This window comes from Columba livia, chromosome 1, assembly GCF_036013475.1.
Source record: "Columba livia isolate bColLiv1 breed racing homer chromosome 1, bColLiv1.pat.W.v2, whole genome shotgun sequence".
NCBI classification, from domain to species: domain Eukaryota; kingdom Metazoa; phylum Chordata; class Aves; order Columbiformes; family Columbidae; genus Columba; species Columba livia.
The window spans coordinates 77,929,319-77,948,967 of NC_088602.1; the positions used below are offsets into that span (position 1 = coordinate 77,929,319).

A 19,649-nucleotide genomic window follows, 5' to 3' on the forward strand; every position below is an offset into this window, starting at 1 on the left:
CATTGTATTATATTTCAGTATGCATTCAAATCCATCATCTACTTTTCCTGTATAGAAACCATGCCATTAGGCAGACTAGTCACCGCTTAAGAGATCCTGTGCAGTATGTTACAGAACAACGATGCAAAGTCATGTACTGTTCACTTGGAATCACATCCAACAGCCAGTTACTTCTTTGCAACCACACATTTTTTTTGTACAATTCAAGTCCCATGCGAAGCTAAACCAAAAAGTTTGAGCAGCAGGTTTTTCAAGTTACCGCTACTCCCTCTTTGGTAAAATGAAAGCATGGAACAGCAATGAAGTCTGCCACGATGGGCAGAATTGTTGTCAAGTTCTGGGTTGGATCAAATTAAGTCACTCTGCCTTGAAGTATAAGGGCTCTTCCATCTACGGGGAGTGGATAAATGAATCCTTTCCAAAAATCTCAATGAGTTTTTCGATTTGTTTGCCTTTTCTGCTTGTCTTACTCCTCAAAAAAGGCTACATAATCCTCATCTGCGTGCCTCTAAGCAAAACATGTTTCCAGACAACAAATTTTCCTCCATTCAGCCCTGAAAAAAGAATCTGTATAGTGACACAAAGTTACTCAAAAAGCCTGAAGGAAGACAGTATCACTACCAGCCAGCATCTCTAGAAATGGGTAGATTCAGAGCACATTCACGTTTCCATAAAGCACAGTAGCAAAGAATGCGAATTCCTGATCTGTTTTTCACTGACTTCCATGTTGTTGTTTTTTTTCCCCACTCTTCTCCACTGCCTCATTAGGAAACTGTAACACAATATTTTCAAGCTCATCTCCAAATCACACTTCTGCATTTTCATTTTACTACATTCAAGAAGTGAGATGGGATGTCAAGTACAGTTTATTGAATGATGATGAACTACGTTAAGATATTACTTCCATAAAGCTGCATATCTGTAACCCAGGAAATTAAAAGCTTTCGTTCCGAAAATAGAGTAAATCACTGAAACAGCACTTCTGCTCTGTGACAGCACCTCTAGTAACAGTCACTTTGCCATCTGAAGTTCCACAACAGATGACTGCAGAACGTATTTGTTCTTCTCTGCCGCAAAGGGACCTGCTGAGGATTTCACACAGTGTTCAGTAATTCAGGTAAGAGGAACACACTGACATCTGCCTCTTTGCAGCAGGTAGTGGGTAACGTGATCCATACTTTGGAGATGCTACAACACATCTGTACAGCTAAAAAGTATAAACTCCCTAATTTTTAGTTGACACCTGCTAAAACACACAACATGGGTCAAAGAAACTGGACAGGTGAACATGAATATGTTGATTTTTTTGACTAATTTTCTAAACAAACCAGACTTGTACAGACAGTGTTCTCTCATTACTTATTCATCTCTGATGAAGCAGAAGTAACAGTGCAAGTGAAGTCATTAATTTGTTGTGACATCGCTAAGAAGCATTAGACTCTTCAGCTATCTCTTTGCCCCTTCACTGCCAGACAACTCCATCTGACTCTGAGTTCAAGGTGGATGTTACACAACCTGTTTCTCGTTCAGATGGCAGAACACTGAGAAAGGGAACAAGTACACAGGGAATAGGGGAGAAAAGTTATGCCAAAAGGTGGAAGCACTAAATTTCAGAAGCACACTTCTAGGAAACTAGGCTCCGATAGTCCTGCCTATCACACATCAGTTTGCTCAAAGTGCTTTAAAAGGTACAAAGAGCAAATGCTTCAGTCTGAGGTTCTACTACAGCACTCACTTCTCTGGTCCAGTGTGTATGAAACAACATAGTGGCCGTAAGTTAATAAAAGCAGAACCCAACAGCAAAAAGTGACTTGCTGGAAATTTAAACCACACAGAAGACTGTTAGAAAAATTGTAACTCTTGAGGTGAGTAATATATTCATGCGTGTAAATATGTAAATGGCAGATGAAGCATATGTACACCTCAGGATAGCTTTCAGTCATTTCTACATGTGAAGCCTGTAGCACATATTAGCAGGTATGAGACGTACCCACAGATTGGTCTGAGCCTTCTAAGTCTTAGAGATTTTTCATAAAACTCAATTCCCTTCTTACTAAACGCACCAATACCTCATTTTATTGTACTAGCGCTCCACATTCTCTTTCTTAAGCTAAGAACTCAAGCACATAAAGCTGTTTTCCACACTCACTATTTTTTTGTCAACATTAGAATGACAGTCAGAAGCAGCAAGCATCTCAATTAAGGCAGATATCAGCGCTAGCTGGCTTTGAACTAAGCATCAGCAATACGAGGGAGTGGCAGGTAATATTAGTTGGAGATTCCCTTCTGCAGAATAGACACACACGTCTGCTACCAGATCTGCTGGGTGAACAAGGTTTGCCCAAAGTCAGCATTTAGAGAGACTGCCAAGAGTCCTCCAACCCTTGGAATATTAACTACTAAACTACTACCTATTATTACCACCTTTTTTTTTTTTTTACTCCTAACTATTGCTATTGCCTACTTACACAGGCACCCATGCTATTAACAAAGGAGCGCTGGAGCAAACCAAGAGTGACTAGAAAACACCAGGGGACAAAGGACATGGGACCCCAGGGGACACTTGTTCTCCTTGCTCTTTCATGTGAAGGAAAAAAGGCTTGTGGAGACATATCCTGTGAGTTAGCAATTCACTGCAGGACTGGCACTGCAGGCAGTGTTTTAATTTTTATGGCCACAAGTAACCCTGAGAAATGAGGGCTGCTAAGGTAGAGAGATGGGATCCACTCGACAAAGTGGGTTAGGAACATCCTCATCAAATTTGGTGATAAGCACTTTAAATGCGAAGTCTATCAGGAATAGGGATAGAAGATTGCAGTTAAGGGAGGGAATAGAGATTCAAATGTATTAAATACATGAGTCAGGTTCGTAGAAGAAACATAGACCTTGGTAAGGGCAAAACATGTTGGAAGGGGAACCATCTCAAGTACTTGCACACAGAACTACAACAGAGTAACAGGTGTGTGGGATTGCTCAAGCGACTGGAGCTGTGTCATGGATGCATACAGGCTTTTTAAGAAAGCCAGGAAGGAAAGAACAGCAGGTGAATTGCCAGCAGAGCTGCTGGAACACAGAAAGCTGTTCTACAGGACAGACAACAGGCTGGTTGAGTGCTTGCGGGTCAGGATTAAAGGAGGTCTGTATGAGCAACACCACGGTCTGAGCTTGTTACAAACCACTTAATCAGGGCAAGAAAGCAGATAAAGTCTTTTTGAACAGTTCCATAAAGTCTTTAAATCATGGAGCCTAGTTACTGCAAGACACTTTAACCTCCCTGACATCAACTGGAAGGGCAACCTAACAGGACACAAACAATCTAGAAGACTTCTGAAAGATTTCAGGGAAAAACAGATACTAAATGATCCACCTATTTGATACTACCTTGGAATCGCTTTCAACAAAACACAGAAGAACTTGCTGTGGATGTGATCATCAACAGCATTCTTGACTGTAGTGACCATGAAATAGTGGAGTTCAAAATCCTGAGAGGAGGAAGACACATTCAGCACAGGCCCTGCACTTCAGAAGGGCAGGCTGACTCATTCAGTACGAAGAATTCTGTGGGACCCAGTTCTGAAGGGCAAAAGAGCTCAAGAAAGCTGTCAGGTATTTAAGGACAACTGCTGCTATCACATGAGGGGATTGAGACCATCATCAGCAAATTTGCTGATGACACCAAGCTGGGAGGGAGTGTCGACCTGCTGGAAGGCAGGAGGGCTCTGCAGAGGGATCTGGATAGACTGGAAAAATGGGCTGATTCCAATGGGATGAAGTTCAATAAGGCCAAATGCCGGGTGCTGCACTTTGGTCACAACAACCCCCTGCAGCGCTACAGGCTGGGCGCAGAGTGGCTGGAGAGCAGTCAGACAGAAAGGGACCTGGGGGTACTAATTGACAGGAAGCTCAACATGAGCCAACAGTGCGCCCAGGTGGCCAAGAAGGCCAACGGTATCCTGTCCTGTATCAAAAATAGCGTGGTCAGCAGGACAAGGGAAGTGATCCTTCCCCTGTACTCTGCATTGGTGAGGCCACACCTGGAGTATTGTGTTCAGTTCTGGGCCCCTCAGTTCAGGAAAGACATTGAAGTGCTGGAGCGGGTCCAGAGAAGAGCAACACGACTGGTGAAGGGACTTGAACATAAGACCTATGGGGAGAGGCTGAGGGAGCTGGGCTTGTTTAGTCTAGAGAAGAGGAGGCTTAGAGGTGACCTCATCACTCTCTGTAACTACCTGAAGGGAAGTTATAGCCAGGTGGGACTGGTCTCTTCTCCCAGGCAGTTAGCAATAGGACAAGGGGGCATGGGATTAAACTCTGCCAGGGGAAATTTAGGCTGGATATTAGAAAGAAATTCTTTACAGAGAGAGTGTGGTCAAGCATTGGAATGGCCTGACCAGGGAGGTGGTGGACTCGCCGTCCCTGGAGGTTTTTAAACTGAGATTGGACATGGCACTTAGTGCCATGATCTAGTAAACGGACTAGAGTTGGACCAAGGGTTGGACTCGATGATCTCTGAGGTCTTTTCCAACCCAGTCGATTCTGTGATTCTGTGAAAAGTACATCCCAACGCTCCGGAAAATAAGCAGATCAATCAGCAGCTCTGCCTAATGAGGGGAAGACAGAACAGCCTACCAAGGAAGGAATACAGGAATACCACCCAGGCATGCAGCATCCCTGCTAAGGAAGTCAAGACCAAAACAAAGCTGATTAAAGCAAGAAACCTGAATGCAACATGAAAAGCTTGTATTAGTACATGAACAGCAAAGAATCAAAAGGGAAAATGGAACAGCTGTGATTTAGTGACAGCTGACACAGGCATGATCAAAGTACAGAGCACTGACTCTGCTCGGAGCCGAAGGTTGGAGGACTCTGATCACGTCCAATACAAACCATTCTATAGCTGCATTAAAGATCTATATGAAGCCAATGCACATAGTGACAAGATGACATTTTCTCCAAGCTTTCCCAAGCCTCACCTCCTTCCGTTTCCACTCAAATCAGGAAGATTCTATTTATTTTCACACCACTAGTATTCTCCCCAAAACATGGGTGGATAAACTGTGGCATCTAACTGCTAGTACGTGACAGGCAGACATTTTATCACGGTGAGTGAAGATCTGTATTTGTTTTGATTAGCAGTATTTCATGGATAAAATGTCAAACTTGTTTCAACACACCAGAAAGAGGAGGGTTCCTCAAGTCAGTTATCATGTTTATTCAGAGAGACTTACCATTAAAATATCTACTTTTTAATTGCAGCAAACAAATCACTGCAAAGCTTAGGCTCAGGAGCATGCAACAGATTCTCAAAAAAGAACTGAAAACTATTCACCACAGAAGTGCAATTGGTCCAAATGCATGTATATTGGTCTCCAAATATTTTGTAAGGAGAACATGTGCCATGTTCGGTTGGGCAAACAGAAAAATGAACCCTTGTGACTGGATGAGAAGAGACAAGTACCATTCCTTGATACAGAATAATAAGTATTACACGTTGATAAAAGTTTATATTGGAAGGTGGTAAGAGGTCACTACACATTTTGGATCCTGAGCATTCAGATTTAAGTTTCTTAATACGGAGTAAAATACTCTTCCTCTGGGAAACTGATCCTAAAGAGCACTGTAAACTGTACCTACATGACTGAATAAGTTTCTTGCATTTCTGAAGGGGTGCAAGCCATCTTCAGAGAAACTGTATTTCCTTCTGAATTTCTGGACATACCTTCAAATACCACTCATGCGGAACATAACTTAGCAAACTACATTATTAATATTTTTAAGAATAATCTAGGTAAAATTAAACATTTCACAGAATTTGATGGAAACTGTTTTCTAGATGGAAACTGTTTTCTAGTATGAAATAATCTTCACCACAGAAAGTAGACAAAACATTAAAATGGAGCAAAGTTTTCTCCATTCCAACACAGATGCAAACAGAGCTGTGATACATACTAACAAACAACAGAAAGTAAATTTTCACTAGACGAATTATTTAGGCATTTAGTGTTTTCTTATTTAAAGAAAAAAAGTTAAAGTTTAGGATACGCTGAAATTCTGGATTGCTGGCTTATACAAATTTAAGTGCAAATTTAAACTTGGCATGAATGTTTCTGGCATCAGATAGCATACAGAAGTGCTATGTAACCCAAAATACACAGTCCCTCCCTAAACACGTTAACAGGGAAGGAACACAACCAGCTGGAACAGCAGAAGGTACAGTGGCGGACACACACGGAGGGGCAGGAACAGGGGAGATGCACCACCGAGGCAGGACTGCTGCCGGGTTCAGAACGATGTCTGAAATGACAATTGCCAAGGAGCACAACTGCAAAGAATCGCAGGCTGGTTCTACATGGGGTAAGAGTTGAGTTCAGAGACGTTGCTGTACTGCAAGCCATATGTGATCCATCCACAATCTGCATTTGCACAGTACTTCAACTTGATAGGAGGCTCTCAAAAAAAAATTGTTTGCCAATTCCCACTTATAAACAAGGAATGGCTGGAAACATGTACATGCTTTTCTCCACAGAATGAAGCCTTAATAAGTAAATAACAATGACAACCAGAAATGCATATTAGCGCTTTGACATACCAGCTATAAAATTCACTTAAGAGATGCTTCCGTTTATACTCTTCTTTCCAATACAGATTATAGATGTACAGTAGCTGTGATCAAATCTTTCCTCTTGACTTCAGTCTCAATAATCAACTCCCCACAAACCTCATTTTACTTCTGAATATGTCTCTCATCCATAGCTTATCTACTTTTTTCAGCTAGCTCTAATGATATTAATAAAGTTCCACAATTCTCCCTTTCCCACTTCCACTCAGACAGAAGTTCTACAACGTCTTATTTCAAAACCACATTTCTGAAATAAGAGCCGATAGAATTGAGGGAGTCAACTTACATTTACACCCTTGTCAAGTAGGGAGTGCACACTGAGGTAGGTGCACAGTGCAGAGTACCTATCTGAGGGAGACTTCCAAATTCTTACTGGCACACAATCGAAACCAAACACAGGTCTCCTTCATGGCTGAAATCCCCACAAGGAGCCACCATCTCAGTCTTCTGCTTCCTCACCACACAAAACTTCAGTATCCTCAACCAATGCCAAAACAAGGCAGTGTGCTCCTAATGATGTAAGTGGATTAAAAGTTGCCTTTGAAAAAATACAGGGGAAAGAGTATTTGACATTATTCATCTTAGTGATCTTTACAGCAGCCCGGAGCTGAGTCACATCAGCAGAGCCGAGATGGCCACAAGCAGCAGTTTGCTTATGCTGTTTTACCACAATTGATCAGAACTGACCGTACCACAAACTGAATCCCACCTTTACCAGTCAGACCCTTCAAAGGCCAGGAAGCCTAGCTTCAGATTTGGGTTCTCACTTTCCAGCATCTTACCTCCAACAGCAAGAGCAAGGCCCCATCACAGTCAGCCTTCTGGAACCTGGGCCAAAAATGCTGTGAAGCTTTGGTGCATCTTACTTTCCTTGCATCATAAACACTACAATTTCTGGCAGGCATCACCATGCCACAAAAAATCCTGAAAACATCATGTCCCTGGTCCTGATGAGGTCTGAGACAGATTAAAGCAGGGTTAACCCCACTTCCAATTCTATACAAGTTATATCAGGCTTCAGAAATTCAGGCTAAGCAACATGGGAAAAAAAGTCAATTCCAGTATTTCTACCAGCTCTAGTCATACTTATTTTCTCCACTGTTTTTCCATGGGACATGTGACACAGAGCAACACAAAGAAACGTTGCTAACGAGTCTCCTTTAACTTAGTAAACATTAGAGGAATAAGAGCAAGAAGAAAAACAGAGGTTTAATAGAATGACAAAAAAATTAGCCATCTCCCCTTTAGAAAGCAAATTCAACAGATTGGGGACTTTTGATGTCAGAATGAAACTCTAAAATTCTCTTTTACAGCCAAAGTACACAGATATTCTCATCAAATGTTCCAAGGCAGAATCCAAAATAAAAATTAGCTCAATACATGTCCTATTAATTTAATCAGGTACCTAGGTACTGGAGAATGCTTAACCTTCACAGCAATCTCACCTGAGGCAAAAATGAGCAAGAGATGAGGGAAAGGAACAAGCAATCAACAGGCAATGAACTACCAAAAGCAAGATAATCATGCAGCAGTGAGTAAAATAAAATAAAAAGTGATACAGCATTACCGCACCTGAATCTATAGTGGATATGTATCCAAAAAGCAGGTTTGGTCTTAGTGTGTAATAACTGTAGAAGTCCGCAGAGAATTCAGATTTTCAGGATAATCTACCACTGATAAAGGTAAATCATAAAGCTTCTCCTAACAAAGAAAGTACTGTTTTGCTAGTATCAGAAGTGTTGAACAGTTAATGTTTAATACACTCCACAGATCACATTTTTCCCATGCCTGACACACTGTGGTTACCGTACAATGCCACACACAAATTTAATAGAAAAGCACGGTTCAAAGTAGTTAAAAATTTGAAAACCCCACCACACTATCTTAGCAAAAACATGAAGCACTTTAAATCTAACATTTCCAAAGCTACTGACATTAATATAAGCCTCTTCTTAAAACTCAAAAAGGCCCAATCCAAAAAGGTCAGAGGTAAAAACTTGCCTCTCTATACTAGCCTAAGACCACTAGGGAGAACATCGATTAATCCCCAGAGATTCAGACAAAAGATATTCACACCTGCATTTCATACTTCCCAGGATAGTGGTCTCTAAGCTAGTCAAGGCTCACATCTTCATGACGCCCTTCTACTATGCAGAAAAGACACAGTTTATGAAGCCAGAGAAAGTAAAGACAACCCAGAAATAAAAGCACTCAGCTAGAAGAGATTTGGCTCCGAGCCTTGCTCCAAACACTGTCTCCTCTTCCTAGTCCATTTAGTCCCAGACTAAATATAAAAATAGCTGCAGAAACTAAATCCACAAAGCAATATCTGGAGAAAAGAGCTTGAGTTTTATATGGACACTCAGTGTTAGTAGAGACAAGACTTTAAATCCCTCTCACACTTCATCTCAGCTGCCTTACATACAGCAGAATGAAGCTAAGAGACCAAACTGCCAGAGCTCTGGTCCCGTTAAGTTTTCAGGACACCATTTTCCAGAGGTGGTGCAGCTAAAAGACTTATGTGCATGGAGGAAGGTTTTGCCATAAGCTACTAAGGGAAGCCTGATAAAACAGCAGGAGCACTTAAAGCAAAATACAGAAAAAAACCCCTGCATGTCAGAATAAGCCTGGCAAAGTTCTACCACCGGGTTAGTCAGCTCTGCCGCTGCTGGGTCTCAAAACAGTGGATTTGTATTCCAAACTTTACTTCTTCTGAGCAGGCAGTGGGGGAGGAAGCACCACTTTTCTGAGGCACATTTACTGGGCAAAGTCTTCCAGTTGTACTTAACCTTAAAGTAACCAGTGTGGCACTACTACTTCAAATCACAGATTTACTTCCTCCTTGCCTACTCCTGACTTCTTTTCATCTGCTTCCACAGTTAAAGTGGACTCCACTACTGAGTCTTATATCCCTTTCTGCTGTCTGATCCCAAGGTTCACAGAAGAGACACGGTTTTCAGCAACCACTGAAATCCAACCAGTTCCAAAAATAGAAGTTTTGCCACTCTCAGCTCACAATTTGTGCAGAACAGCTTAAAAAGACTTATTCCCCTTCAGAATACCACAAACACCACCTTAAGGTGATCTGCTTTGAACAGAAGCCAAACTGAAGCAATACTGCATTGGGCCAGCCTGAAAAATCTGACAAAATTCATCAATTCAACAGTAATCGTTAAGTTACTGAGTATCTACCAGAGTTAACCTGAATCCACAAATCCTGTCAATTACAAAAACAAACAAAACCCCCACACATAACAGGAAGCAGGCCAGGCAGACTTTTTCAAAGATAGGGAAAAAAAAAGTTACTTCAGTCTGGATGTCCTCAGACAGCATTAAATGAATAATTAGCTCTAATTCATGTAGTGTTGCATCCCCATGCCCCAATTCAAAACATCCTGCACAATTCAGTTCGAACATATTCATCCTCCCAATCCAATATAAAAATTCTTAACCGATATAACCCCAACTCTGCAAATACCTAGCATGAGCTTAACTTCATTCTCAATTGTAATCCACCAAGATCAGCTGAAATAGTTGAACAACTATGAAAACCTAAAAATCACAGGCTAAAGCTTTACTGATCTTTTACTTCCCCCCCCGCAACTTTTGCTTCTTCCCTAACATTGCCTTGCCTTCAGATTCTATCCAACATCCCTTTCCTCTTACAACTGTCCTTGTGCTCCTTACTTGTTCAGCACATTCTTGAAGCTTTTTTGTTGCTAAACCCGAAGTCACCAGGCAGGTCTCCTAGCAACTGCAGCAGTTGATGACCTTACTGGAGAGGGACTCGCTTATCAAGTGGAGAGGGAGCATTTGTATCTCATTACTGAAGGAAAGGATACACTTTTGGAAGACAACTTAAAGGAGAAGGGGATACTGTAAGAAAAATTGGGATTAAGATTAATTATAAGCACAGAAGCAGCCCGACATCTGCAGAAGATCACTATGAGTTCTGAGTTTTAAGGCTTGTTCACATAAATGATCCAGCATGACCTAATCCAAGTGGCAGAATTAAGAGAATGGCAACTAGGGCACTTTGGATTTGCTGAGGTCCTGCCGTCTCACCCTCAGGTTTGATCCGGTCACCTCCCTTTATGCCAGTGTAACACTTTATGCAAAAAGGCAGAAACCCAGAACAAAAAACTGACTCCACTAAAAACTGACTCTGCATAGGAAGTTTTGCTTTTTCTCTCCAGGTGGGGTTCTGTGAAGGAGAGACCCCCAAGCACAAGGTAACTACCAGGGAGCACAAAGCCAAGCACAGAAAAGCTGTGAGGCTGCGTAACCTTGATAAGGGTTTGGCTACTCTGCCAGGGAACCCCACCCACAGAGAGCAATTTCACATTACACCCACACCAGAGCCACACTGCTGCCAGCTCTCCACACTGCGCAGCCACGACATGCTTTGTATTGCTGAACTCACCCAGCAGGAAAACAACACACTCCACCAAAAAAAAAAGTAGTTTTCATTCGTATCAGCTGAATGGCCCCAACGCAGCAGCTGTGCGATGCTGCTCTGACAGGAGGGAGGGAAGAAGGAAGCCAAACACCATGGCTGGAAGCAGGAACAAGCTCGACAGACATGTGAAGTTACACCAGATGTAACCACATCACATCTGTAATGCAACTAGGTGCAATGTGAAACTGTACCTTCAGACTGCATTTAAGAGCCATTAAGGAACCATCTAGAAATAGTATTTAAAAGTGTAAAATTAAATGAGAGCCAACCAAAGACTTTTCTCAGTCAAACTAAAACCAAAAAATCTGAACCCAAATCCTGACGTGGCTTATTCACACAAAAAGCCCGCCTCTTCTCTACCAAGTCTACATCAACTGCAGGGGTTGTATTTGCTTTTAGCCCCACCAGTCACTTATTTTCCCGTTACAAACTGATACTGAAGGCTTAAAGTCCCTAAGCAATCAAGTCACATGATTCGATTTTTTTCTTCCTGACAATTTGATGGCATTTAAAAGGAAACTGAATGAAGCAGCTCTTCCGCAATGTGAATGTGTTAGGCACGTCTGTCAGTCAATGCATGAGCGAGTTAAGTACAATCAAACACTTAACTGAGCAGCCATATTATTTTCACTTGAGTAAAGGGGTTTTGGCTCTTCTAAGCTACTGAACAGGCAATGCTTTTTCCTGGCACATTATCCAAGTTTTACAGTAATACTGAAAACTATTTTGTTCAGTAGTAGACAGTTAGGTTTTTTGGTTTTTGGGTTGGTTTTTTGTTGCTTTTTTTTTTTTTAAAGAAAAAGGTAAAGCATCACAATGCCAGAAAGGAGTGGCTGTCTGCCCACTTTTGCTTCCCTCCATGCCCCCCCCCATGTAAGACAGAAAGGAACAAGCTCAAAGAATTAGAATATCCACCCTAAGTAATCACAAAGTTAACTAGTAATTTAAAAATTTAGAGAGGCTTTAAAATATGTATATACACACACATTATTTTACATGCCTTAAAACAACTGAGATGCAACATTCTTTGTAGCTTATGCTGTTAATATATCTACAAGGAAGAAGTGAAAATGCAGGATCAGTGAATATATGAAATTTCAGTTGCCAACACAGATTTACTCTGTACAAGTTAGGAGTTGTGAATTCATGAAATTCTCATCATTCCTTCTACACACACCAAATAGTTCTTGTTGATTAATCATCTTTCAACATACTAGGTGGTTTTAGCTGTAGGGTATGGAAAACATTATCTATTAAAAAAAATATAGCAGCAACTGCAAAACTTGTGACCATCAAGTAGCTCAGATGCTTCTTAACTGTAGTTAAAGGACATCACAGCACCGGTGAATGATTCCAGCCTACAGCCAATAAAGCTCCAAATCTTGCCTCTCTATCAAATCACAAGTTTCAAATACACGATCCAATAAGTATGTGACATTAAAAAAAATAATAATCATAAAAACTCAATAGCAATATACTCCCCTCATATGGGTTTGAGGTTCCAGCTGACTCTCTTTTGTTACAACTCAAACTCAATCTCATTGAGTTGGATGAGGAAAAGGAACAGGCAGAAACAACATGAAACGGGATGCAAAAATTAACTTCGAGGTAACATCTAGCCACTCAACTGATTGCCTGATTTAGCAATGTAGTCAGACTCCCCAGCTAAGCTTCTTTGAGGCCCAGGTTATACAGACATTCCTCTCCTATGGGAGAATATAGATCAAGCAGAATGTTTTCCTCCTAATGCTCTTCTGCCATTCCTCGTGTTGCTCATTACTGCTCTGTACCAGGACAAGTTGTTGGCAAACTCTTGTTTCAAATCATACAATCTAGCCAGTTAAAAAAAAAAAAAAAAAAAGAAAATCAATGAAAGTTTTACGCTGCCTCAGCTCACACCCGTTTGGCACAAGCTCACGCAATCACGGCAGCGGTGCAGTAAAGGAAATAACCAGCAAGGATGCAGGGGCTGCTTATGTCCAAGCTGCTACTGAAACAGGCTTCCACAGAACTATAGCTTCACTGCCACTTACTCCCATGGCAACAGGCTGAAGTGGCTCTTACAACCATCTCCTGCAAGATGCAAATTAGTAAAAAGAGGAATTCCCAAGAAGAGCAACTAAATTGATGCAATGGGGGGAGGGAAGCATTCTTAAAAGCTGGTGAGACACACAATTGTTGAAATTTTTCTGTATTTATGTTTTAAACAGCATCTAAAAGCTCCACTAAATGAACCAGAAATTGCAACAAGAGCACAAAGAGAATCATCGCCACTAAGAGCTTATGGATGCATGCATGCAACAAATTATTAAGTTAGTTGGGAAGTATGATGAAACAATACTGGCCTCAAAAACAAGTTCCCTGGTTTGTACAAACCTCTGTGGGCGCTGCAGCAAATGAGTTCTACAACGCTCAGATATCAAGGCAGATTTCAAGACATTGACAAGGAATTTCTCAAAGCATGACTGGAATCAGCAGTGAAGTGTACAAGTGCTCATATGAAAATGTATTTTTTGTAAAGCAGCAGTAGAATCTAAACCAGTTATTTAGGAGTCATAGTTTCATCTCTATATTAAGCAAACTCAGCTTTGGAAGAGGCTGTGAAACACTGGAAGTGAAGACAGACAGGCAGCTGAAGTTTGATGGAACACAGAGGAAGCCAGCACAGGGGGAGACCAAAGTGATGAGCTATAATAATCTCTGCAGCAGCATTGTAAATGCATAAAATACCTTCTGATAAACACAGATTAGTTAAGGCACAATTACTAATTCAAAACGTACAGCTGATGTCATAGCAGTAACTAGTTGATTAAGTCAACTCTGGTTAAAGTTTTTCATACTTCTTGAAATGCTAAAATCCGGGACACCTAGGAAAGAAGTCCTGATCTTCAGATAACTTTTCACATCAATGGACACTTAAGAACTTGAAGCCTGCAACTTGCTAAAATTACTTTGCAATGGATGAAGCGTACCGGGTTTAGCAATTCAGAAACTGGTATAGGAATGATCATTTTACTCTTGTGACAGTCAAATTTCTCCTAATTCAACTTTCTGTAAGATCCTGTTCCATGCATAAAAACATGAACAGGCTTAAGTTTCTTATTATACGTATTTGATAAAGTGTACTAGCCACCAAATGCTAACTCACCATGCCTACATTAGGTTCTGCTCGTGCATGCATGTTATGGGAAATACTTTCGCAAGTTTGATAGGGCAATAACCTCAACCTTTTCTTAAAGCTTACTCATACTTTATTTAAAAGCTTACTATTCTATTAATAAAGCATCACACATTGTAGAATTTCAATATAGTACAAAATTACCTACTACTACTATTGTAAAAAACAAAAACCACACTACCACAAGAGCAGCAATAAGAGATATCACTACAGACTAAATAAATTCCTGCCTAGTTGTTTACCTTAAAACTCTGAGCATCAATTTGAGCATTTATGTGCACAGCATTACTATTTTGTATCACATCTTCTGAAGGCTAGATGGGTCATCACATATGCAATCACTTTTTTTATACCTATACGAAGACAGATACTAATCTATGTTAACATTTCATAGTTATTTTAAACGTGTCCTGCCATTACATATTTTTTAAAGTTTAACTGGTGTAGGTCAGCATCTTATTTGTTAAATCAGAAACACAAGTTAAGCACCTACATGTATTCTCAGTCTTCTAAAACCCTGTACAAACTTGAATTTGCTCCAAATAGAATGAGATGATGATGCCCCAACACTGTATAGTCAGTAAGAGGTTACCAGTAAGTACACAGTCCCCCTGACGTCACCCATAGGCAAACATGTGCTCAGTGCCACTGAATGAGAAACAATAGACTTTCTTTATATTAGCTCTTGAGATGATCACACATTCTGGAAAGCTTAGGATCAATAATAACAACAACAAAAAATACACCAGTTTACATATCCATAAAACATAACAAAATTATCTGCCAGCCCTTAACAGCTTTCCTCTTTAAAACAGAATTCTGTATTGCCTTTTGGAAAACAGTTTAATACTTGGTACCTCAATTAAATATTTCAAGATCTGAAGAGGTACATAATTTCTATTACCCTAGTCCAGGATTTGTTGATGACAGCTATATAATGTTTATTTAAGTTAAACAAACTCTGTACATTTTGGGAATCCCCAACCACCTAGAATGACTAATCATAAGTAACTACAATACATACCAATAGGAAACAGACCCTTCAAATGGCCATCAAGCTCTCCCTCATCACAGACTTGAAGTGCATTTTTAGATAGAGAAGAACTAGTACAATTAGAAATACTGTTATGGGTGCAGAAATAGTCATTCAAATGTAAATTCATACCATACTGAATTTCACTACACCAACCTGTTTTGTGGTCATCTTCCAAAAGCACCAATACAAGAAGAAACTGCCACAAGTTATTTATCAGTTGCACAGCCATATAATACCAAGGCATTCACCAGAATTCATTCATTACTAATTAGAAAGATAGAGCAGAAACAAATTGGTCTCCCCTAGTATTGGAAAATGCTCAAGGATGAACTCTTTCCTCCCTGCAAGTCAAAGGGAAGTCCCCAATTTGGTTATTTATCACTGTGAAGCTGACCTTAAGCAGAGTTCAGAGACACCTTAAATCCAAACACTTTCCTATTTCAACATGTAATGGTATAGCCCCCATTGCCTGCTGAAGGTGAATTTTGTACAGTCAAGATACATCTTCTTATTTATACAAAATCAGTTATTTTGAACTATCTACTTTTAGTGATAGTATAACAAGGAAAATGAAGCTTACATGGGGAAGAAAAAAACAGACCGTGAAAACACATCACATGGGGCAAGCCTTAAAATAACATGACAAATTATTCCCGTATCACAAACCCAAGACAAGACTTCTGCACCTAGACAATCCTCCACCGCCAACAGCTTTCACTCAGCTGCACAAAAATTAACTTCCTACAAGTCGGGTCCATATGGAGAACAGCAACTTACTGACATCCATTCCCTCAGTGAAGGAAGTAATGTCTATGTGGAACGCAGACCCAGAAATATTAACTCAGTCTGATGGGGGAAAAAGCACAAGCAAGCTCAGAGGTTGTATCAACTCATATATAATTAAATTATTTCCTTCAGAGGACTGTGAAATTTATGTCTTTTAGCGTACAGTCATCCAAATAACAGCGCAAAAGGCACTCCAAATCAAAACACAAATATATTACTTTCTTTACGAAATTATCCAATAAAAGCCTGAAAACACCTGTGCACTTCAGCACATCTAAAGTGTAAAATTTTGTTCTGCTTCTACATTACTTCATATATTAATTATTCCTAGCTTTATAGTATCATGGTGCTTGATAGCCCAGAACTGATCCAGCTCACCCACAGTACATATAAAAATCCTACTCACAAGCTTTTTTCACAGCTTTAGTTACATGAAGTGTTTCAACATAAATCTTAACTGTTAACCCTGCCAACTAAATATTAGTAACTCACAGTTCTCACACAGCATCTATATTGTTTCTAACTCTGCCTAAAGAAAGAGTTAATGCAGAACTACCAATATCCTTTCATACTGGAGATCAGAGTTCATCACTCCATTATAGACACAGAATTTTGATCCCGTGAGTAATTTCCCAATGAAGCAGTGACATCAAAGGTGTTAACATTTCAACAAGAAACAAAAACTGGCCTCCTGACACCACTGACATATGTTTTACTGTGAACCTGAACCGCCACAGGTATTTTGCAATCTTCTGTAGTTTCACATGAGTTTGGGTCAACTTTAGTGGAAACTTTTTTTTTTTTTTTAAATATATATTTAGGAAACATTAACATGGCACTCCAACTCAGTTAATTACAGGAACCTAATAACACCAAATGTTTGAAATGAAAAACATTTGCCTACTTTTTAGTTGCCCAGACATGGTTGGTAGCTTTTTTTGTTTGATTTGGGTAGTATTTTTGTTGTTGTTGTTTTTGGGTTTTTATGTTGTTGTTTTGTTTTGTTTTTTAATTGAAAATATCTAATCCTTTGTCTGCTCTCATCAAGAAAAATAAGCAAGTTTAGATCCATCTAAATCAACTTCTCTCCCTCTCCCCCTTCAAATTTTCCCCCGTTTCCTCCACTGAGTTCAATCGTGGCCATGAGGTCTGGGACAATCCGGTTGCGAGGGCTCCGTGGAAGCCATTTGGCCCCTTTCACCCTTTCAAAGCGAGACCAACTCGACGTCAGATCCAGATATTAAAGGGCTATTTATTACACGTGCAGGGTTGTGGTTTCAAATTCAATTTTCTTGGTGTTTTCACTGCGGTTTTCCCGCGTGGCGCCCACCCGGCCGCACGCCCGCAGCGGGACCCGCTCCTGCCGCCGCTCACACCGTTTGCCCCGCCGGCCCGGGGCGCGGCCAGAGGCGGGACGCCGGGAGCGACACCGGGCGTCGTGCAGCACGGCACAGTAGTGCAGCACGGCACGGTAGTGCCGCCGGGGGCGGCGCGGAAAGCCCATCACGCACAGACCCCGCCGCCACCTGGAGGAAACGCACGCCGCAGAAACACAGGGAGCCTGCAGCGGGGCGGGTCGCCCCAGCCACGCCGAGGGCTGCCCAGGAGGGGAACGGGCAGAGGCGGGCGGGGGATAAGGGGAGGAAAGACAAACAGCGGCAGTGGCGCTGGCCGCCCCGCCGACGGTCGGCGGACAAAGCCCAGGTGGGCTCCGCAGCGCGCCCCAGCCGCCAGCGCCCAACCGGGCACCGCGCCTCAGGCGCCGCTACCCAGCCACAGGCAGGGAGGGGGTGGGCGGCGACGCCCGCCCGGGAGAGGGGCTGGCGGAGACAGAGCCCCCCGCCCAGCTGCCTGCCCCCTCACACACACACACACACACACACACACACGGAGGGGCGGCCGCACGGGCAGAGGTGTGGCGGGCAGGCGCCCCCCGGTCACCGGGGGAGAAGCCGGGCGGGCAGCAGCGCCCCGCCGTCCTTTCTTTCAGCCCCGCAGAGCCGCCGCCGCCGCCGCCCCCTCTCTTCCCTCCCTCCCGCCTCTTCCCCTCCACCTGCGCCCGGCGCTCACCTGCAGAGCAGAGCAGCACGACGGACACCAGCAGCGGCGGCCACGGCTCCATGGCGCGGCGCGACCGGCGGCCAAGCGACACCCGCCGTTCCCTCCCGGCGGGCACCTCCCCCACCCCCGCGCACCGCCCAGCAGGTGAATCAGCCCAGCCCCGTCACTTCCGGCCGACACCCGCCCCAGCCCCGCCCCGACGGCCGCTCGGTGGCGCCCACCCCCGGCAGCGGTACCTGCTGCTGCCCCCCGCCCGTCCAGCGCCGCTGCGCAGCCCGGCGGGGCCGCCGCCGCCCCCGCCCCCGGTGCGGCAACACGTGTCCGCACACCGCGGCGAAGGGCAGCCCCAGCCATCCGCCGGGCTGCGCGGGGCTCTCGGCGCCTCGCCCAGCGGCGTCGCCCGCAGGCAGGGCTCACCGGCCTTGCCGCCCCGGGCTCGCCGCTGGAAACGGGACCGCGCGTTGGCCGGGGCGCCCGTAGCCCCGTGTGAGCGGGTGAGGGGTGTCTGTGGGAGCTGAGGTGACCATGCTAAGGGCGCCATGCGGGCGGGCTGCGGGGCTGGTCACCGCCGCGAGCGCGGGGCACCGCTCCCGCCCGGCAGGTGGTGGCCCTTGCGCCGTTAGTGTGAGCACTAAAAAGACTCGTCTGCTTGTCCTCGTCAGTCCCCATGGCAACGCTGTTGAAACGTCTTGTGCTCTCCCTATGCGACACATACGTATTTTGACTGAAAGATCTGGAATTCAAGAAAACTAGCAAGACAAAAGGAAGATAAGACGGTTTGCGGAAGGGTACAATCAAAACTCAGTAATGTGACACAGCTGCACGGCGCCCAAAATGGCAACCCCAGCCAATTTCAGAAATACATGGTTTGCACGACACATACAGCAAAACCCTCAGTTACATTTATCAGAAGATAAAGCAGACTTGACGAGTTTTATTCTCCACAGTTGAGTGCATTTGATGAATATGAATATATGCTGTGCATATATTGCTATATAGTGCAATAGCAAAGCTGCTAAATGACATAAATGTCTTTCTGTGGTTGTTTTTTTCTTGTAAAGGGATAAGTTGTAGTGGTACCGTGTCCTTTGCCACGTCCACAGCTCTGTCTATATTAAGAAAGCGTCCTCATAACCAAATATTTACACAAATGCAAAAGCTATGTAGTCCAGATTTTGCAGTCCAAACAAATTTTGAAAGGGATCATATTACTGTTTATTATTTTTCTTTGATGTCCATAATAAAGTTCCTTCTGCCCTTGCTGCAAACATTAGATCAAATGGGTAACCACTCATAACGTGGTTAGCTAAGAAGGACGTGTTACACCTTTCTTTCAATAAAGGATTCCTAGTGATGAAATCAGTGTTGGCTCTTTTTCTGCTGGAATAATGAATATATGAACATGCACTGATGTTTTTCAAAATGGATGGTTACTCTCAGTAAAGCAGGAGCTTTTACCTGCCAGCTCAGAATTTGTTTTTTTGGTAAGCAGGGTAAACGCATTGTCATT

General features: G+C 42.8%; 1 protein-coding gene across 2 annotated transcripts in view; it reads right to left on the bottom strand.

The window, feature by feature from the left end:
* CXADR (CXADR Ig-like cell adhesion molecule) overlaps nucleotides 1–18,316 on the bottom strand; it is a 36,407-nt gene extending 18,091 nt beyond the window's left edge. The window contains exon 1 of one of the 2 annotated variants that reach the window (XM_065063630.1): nucleotides 18,149–18,316. In XM_065063630.1, the coding sequence (XP_064919702.1) occupies nucleotides 18,149–18,200 (52 nt within the window). In that variant the 5' untranslated portion in view covers nucleotides 18,201–18,316. The remainder of the gene's footprint in view (nucleotides 1–18,148) is intronic. The other variant, XM_065063622.1, reaches the window with a different exon arrangement.
* Between the last annotated feature and the right edge of the window lie 1,333 nt (nucleotides 18,317–19,649).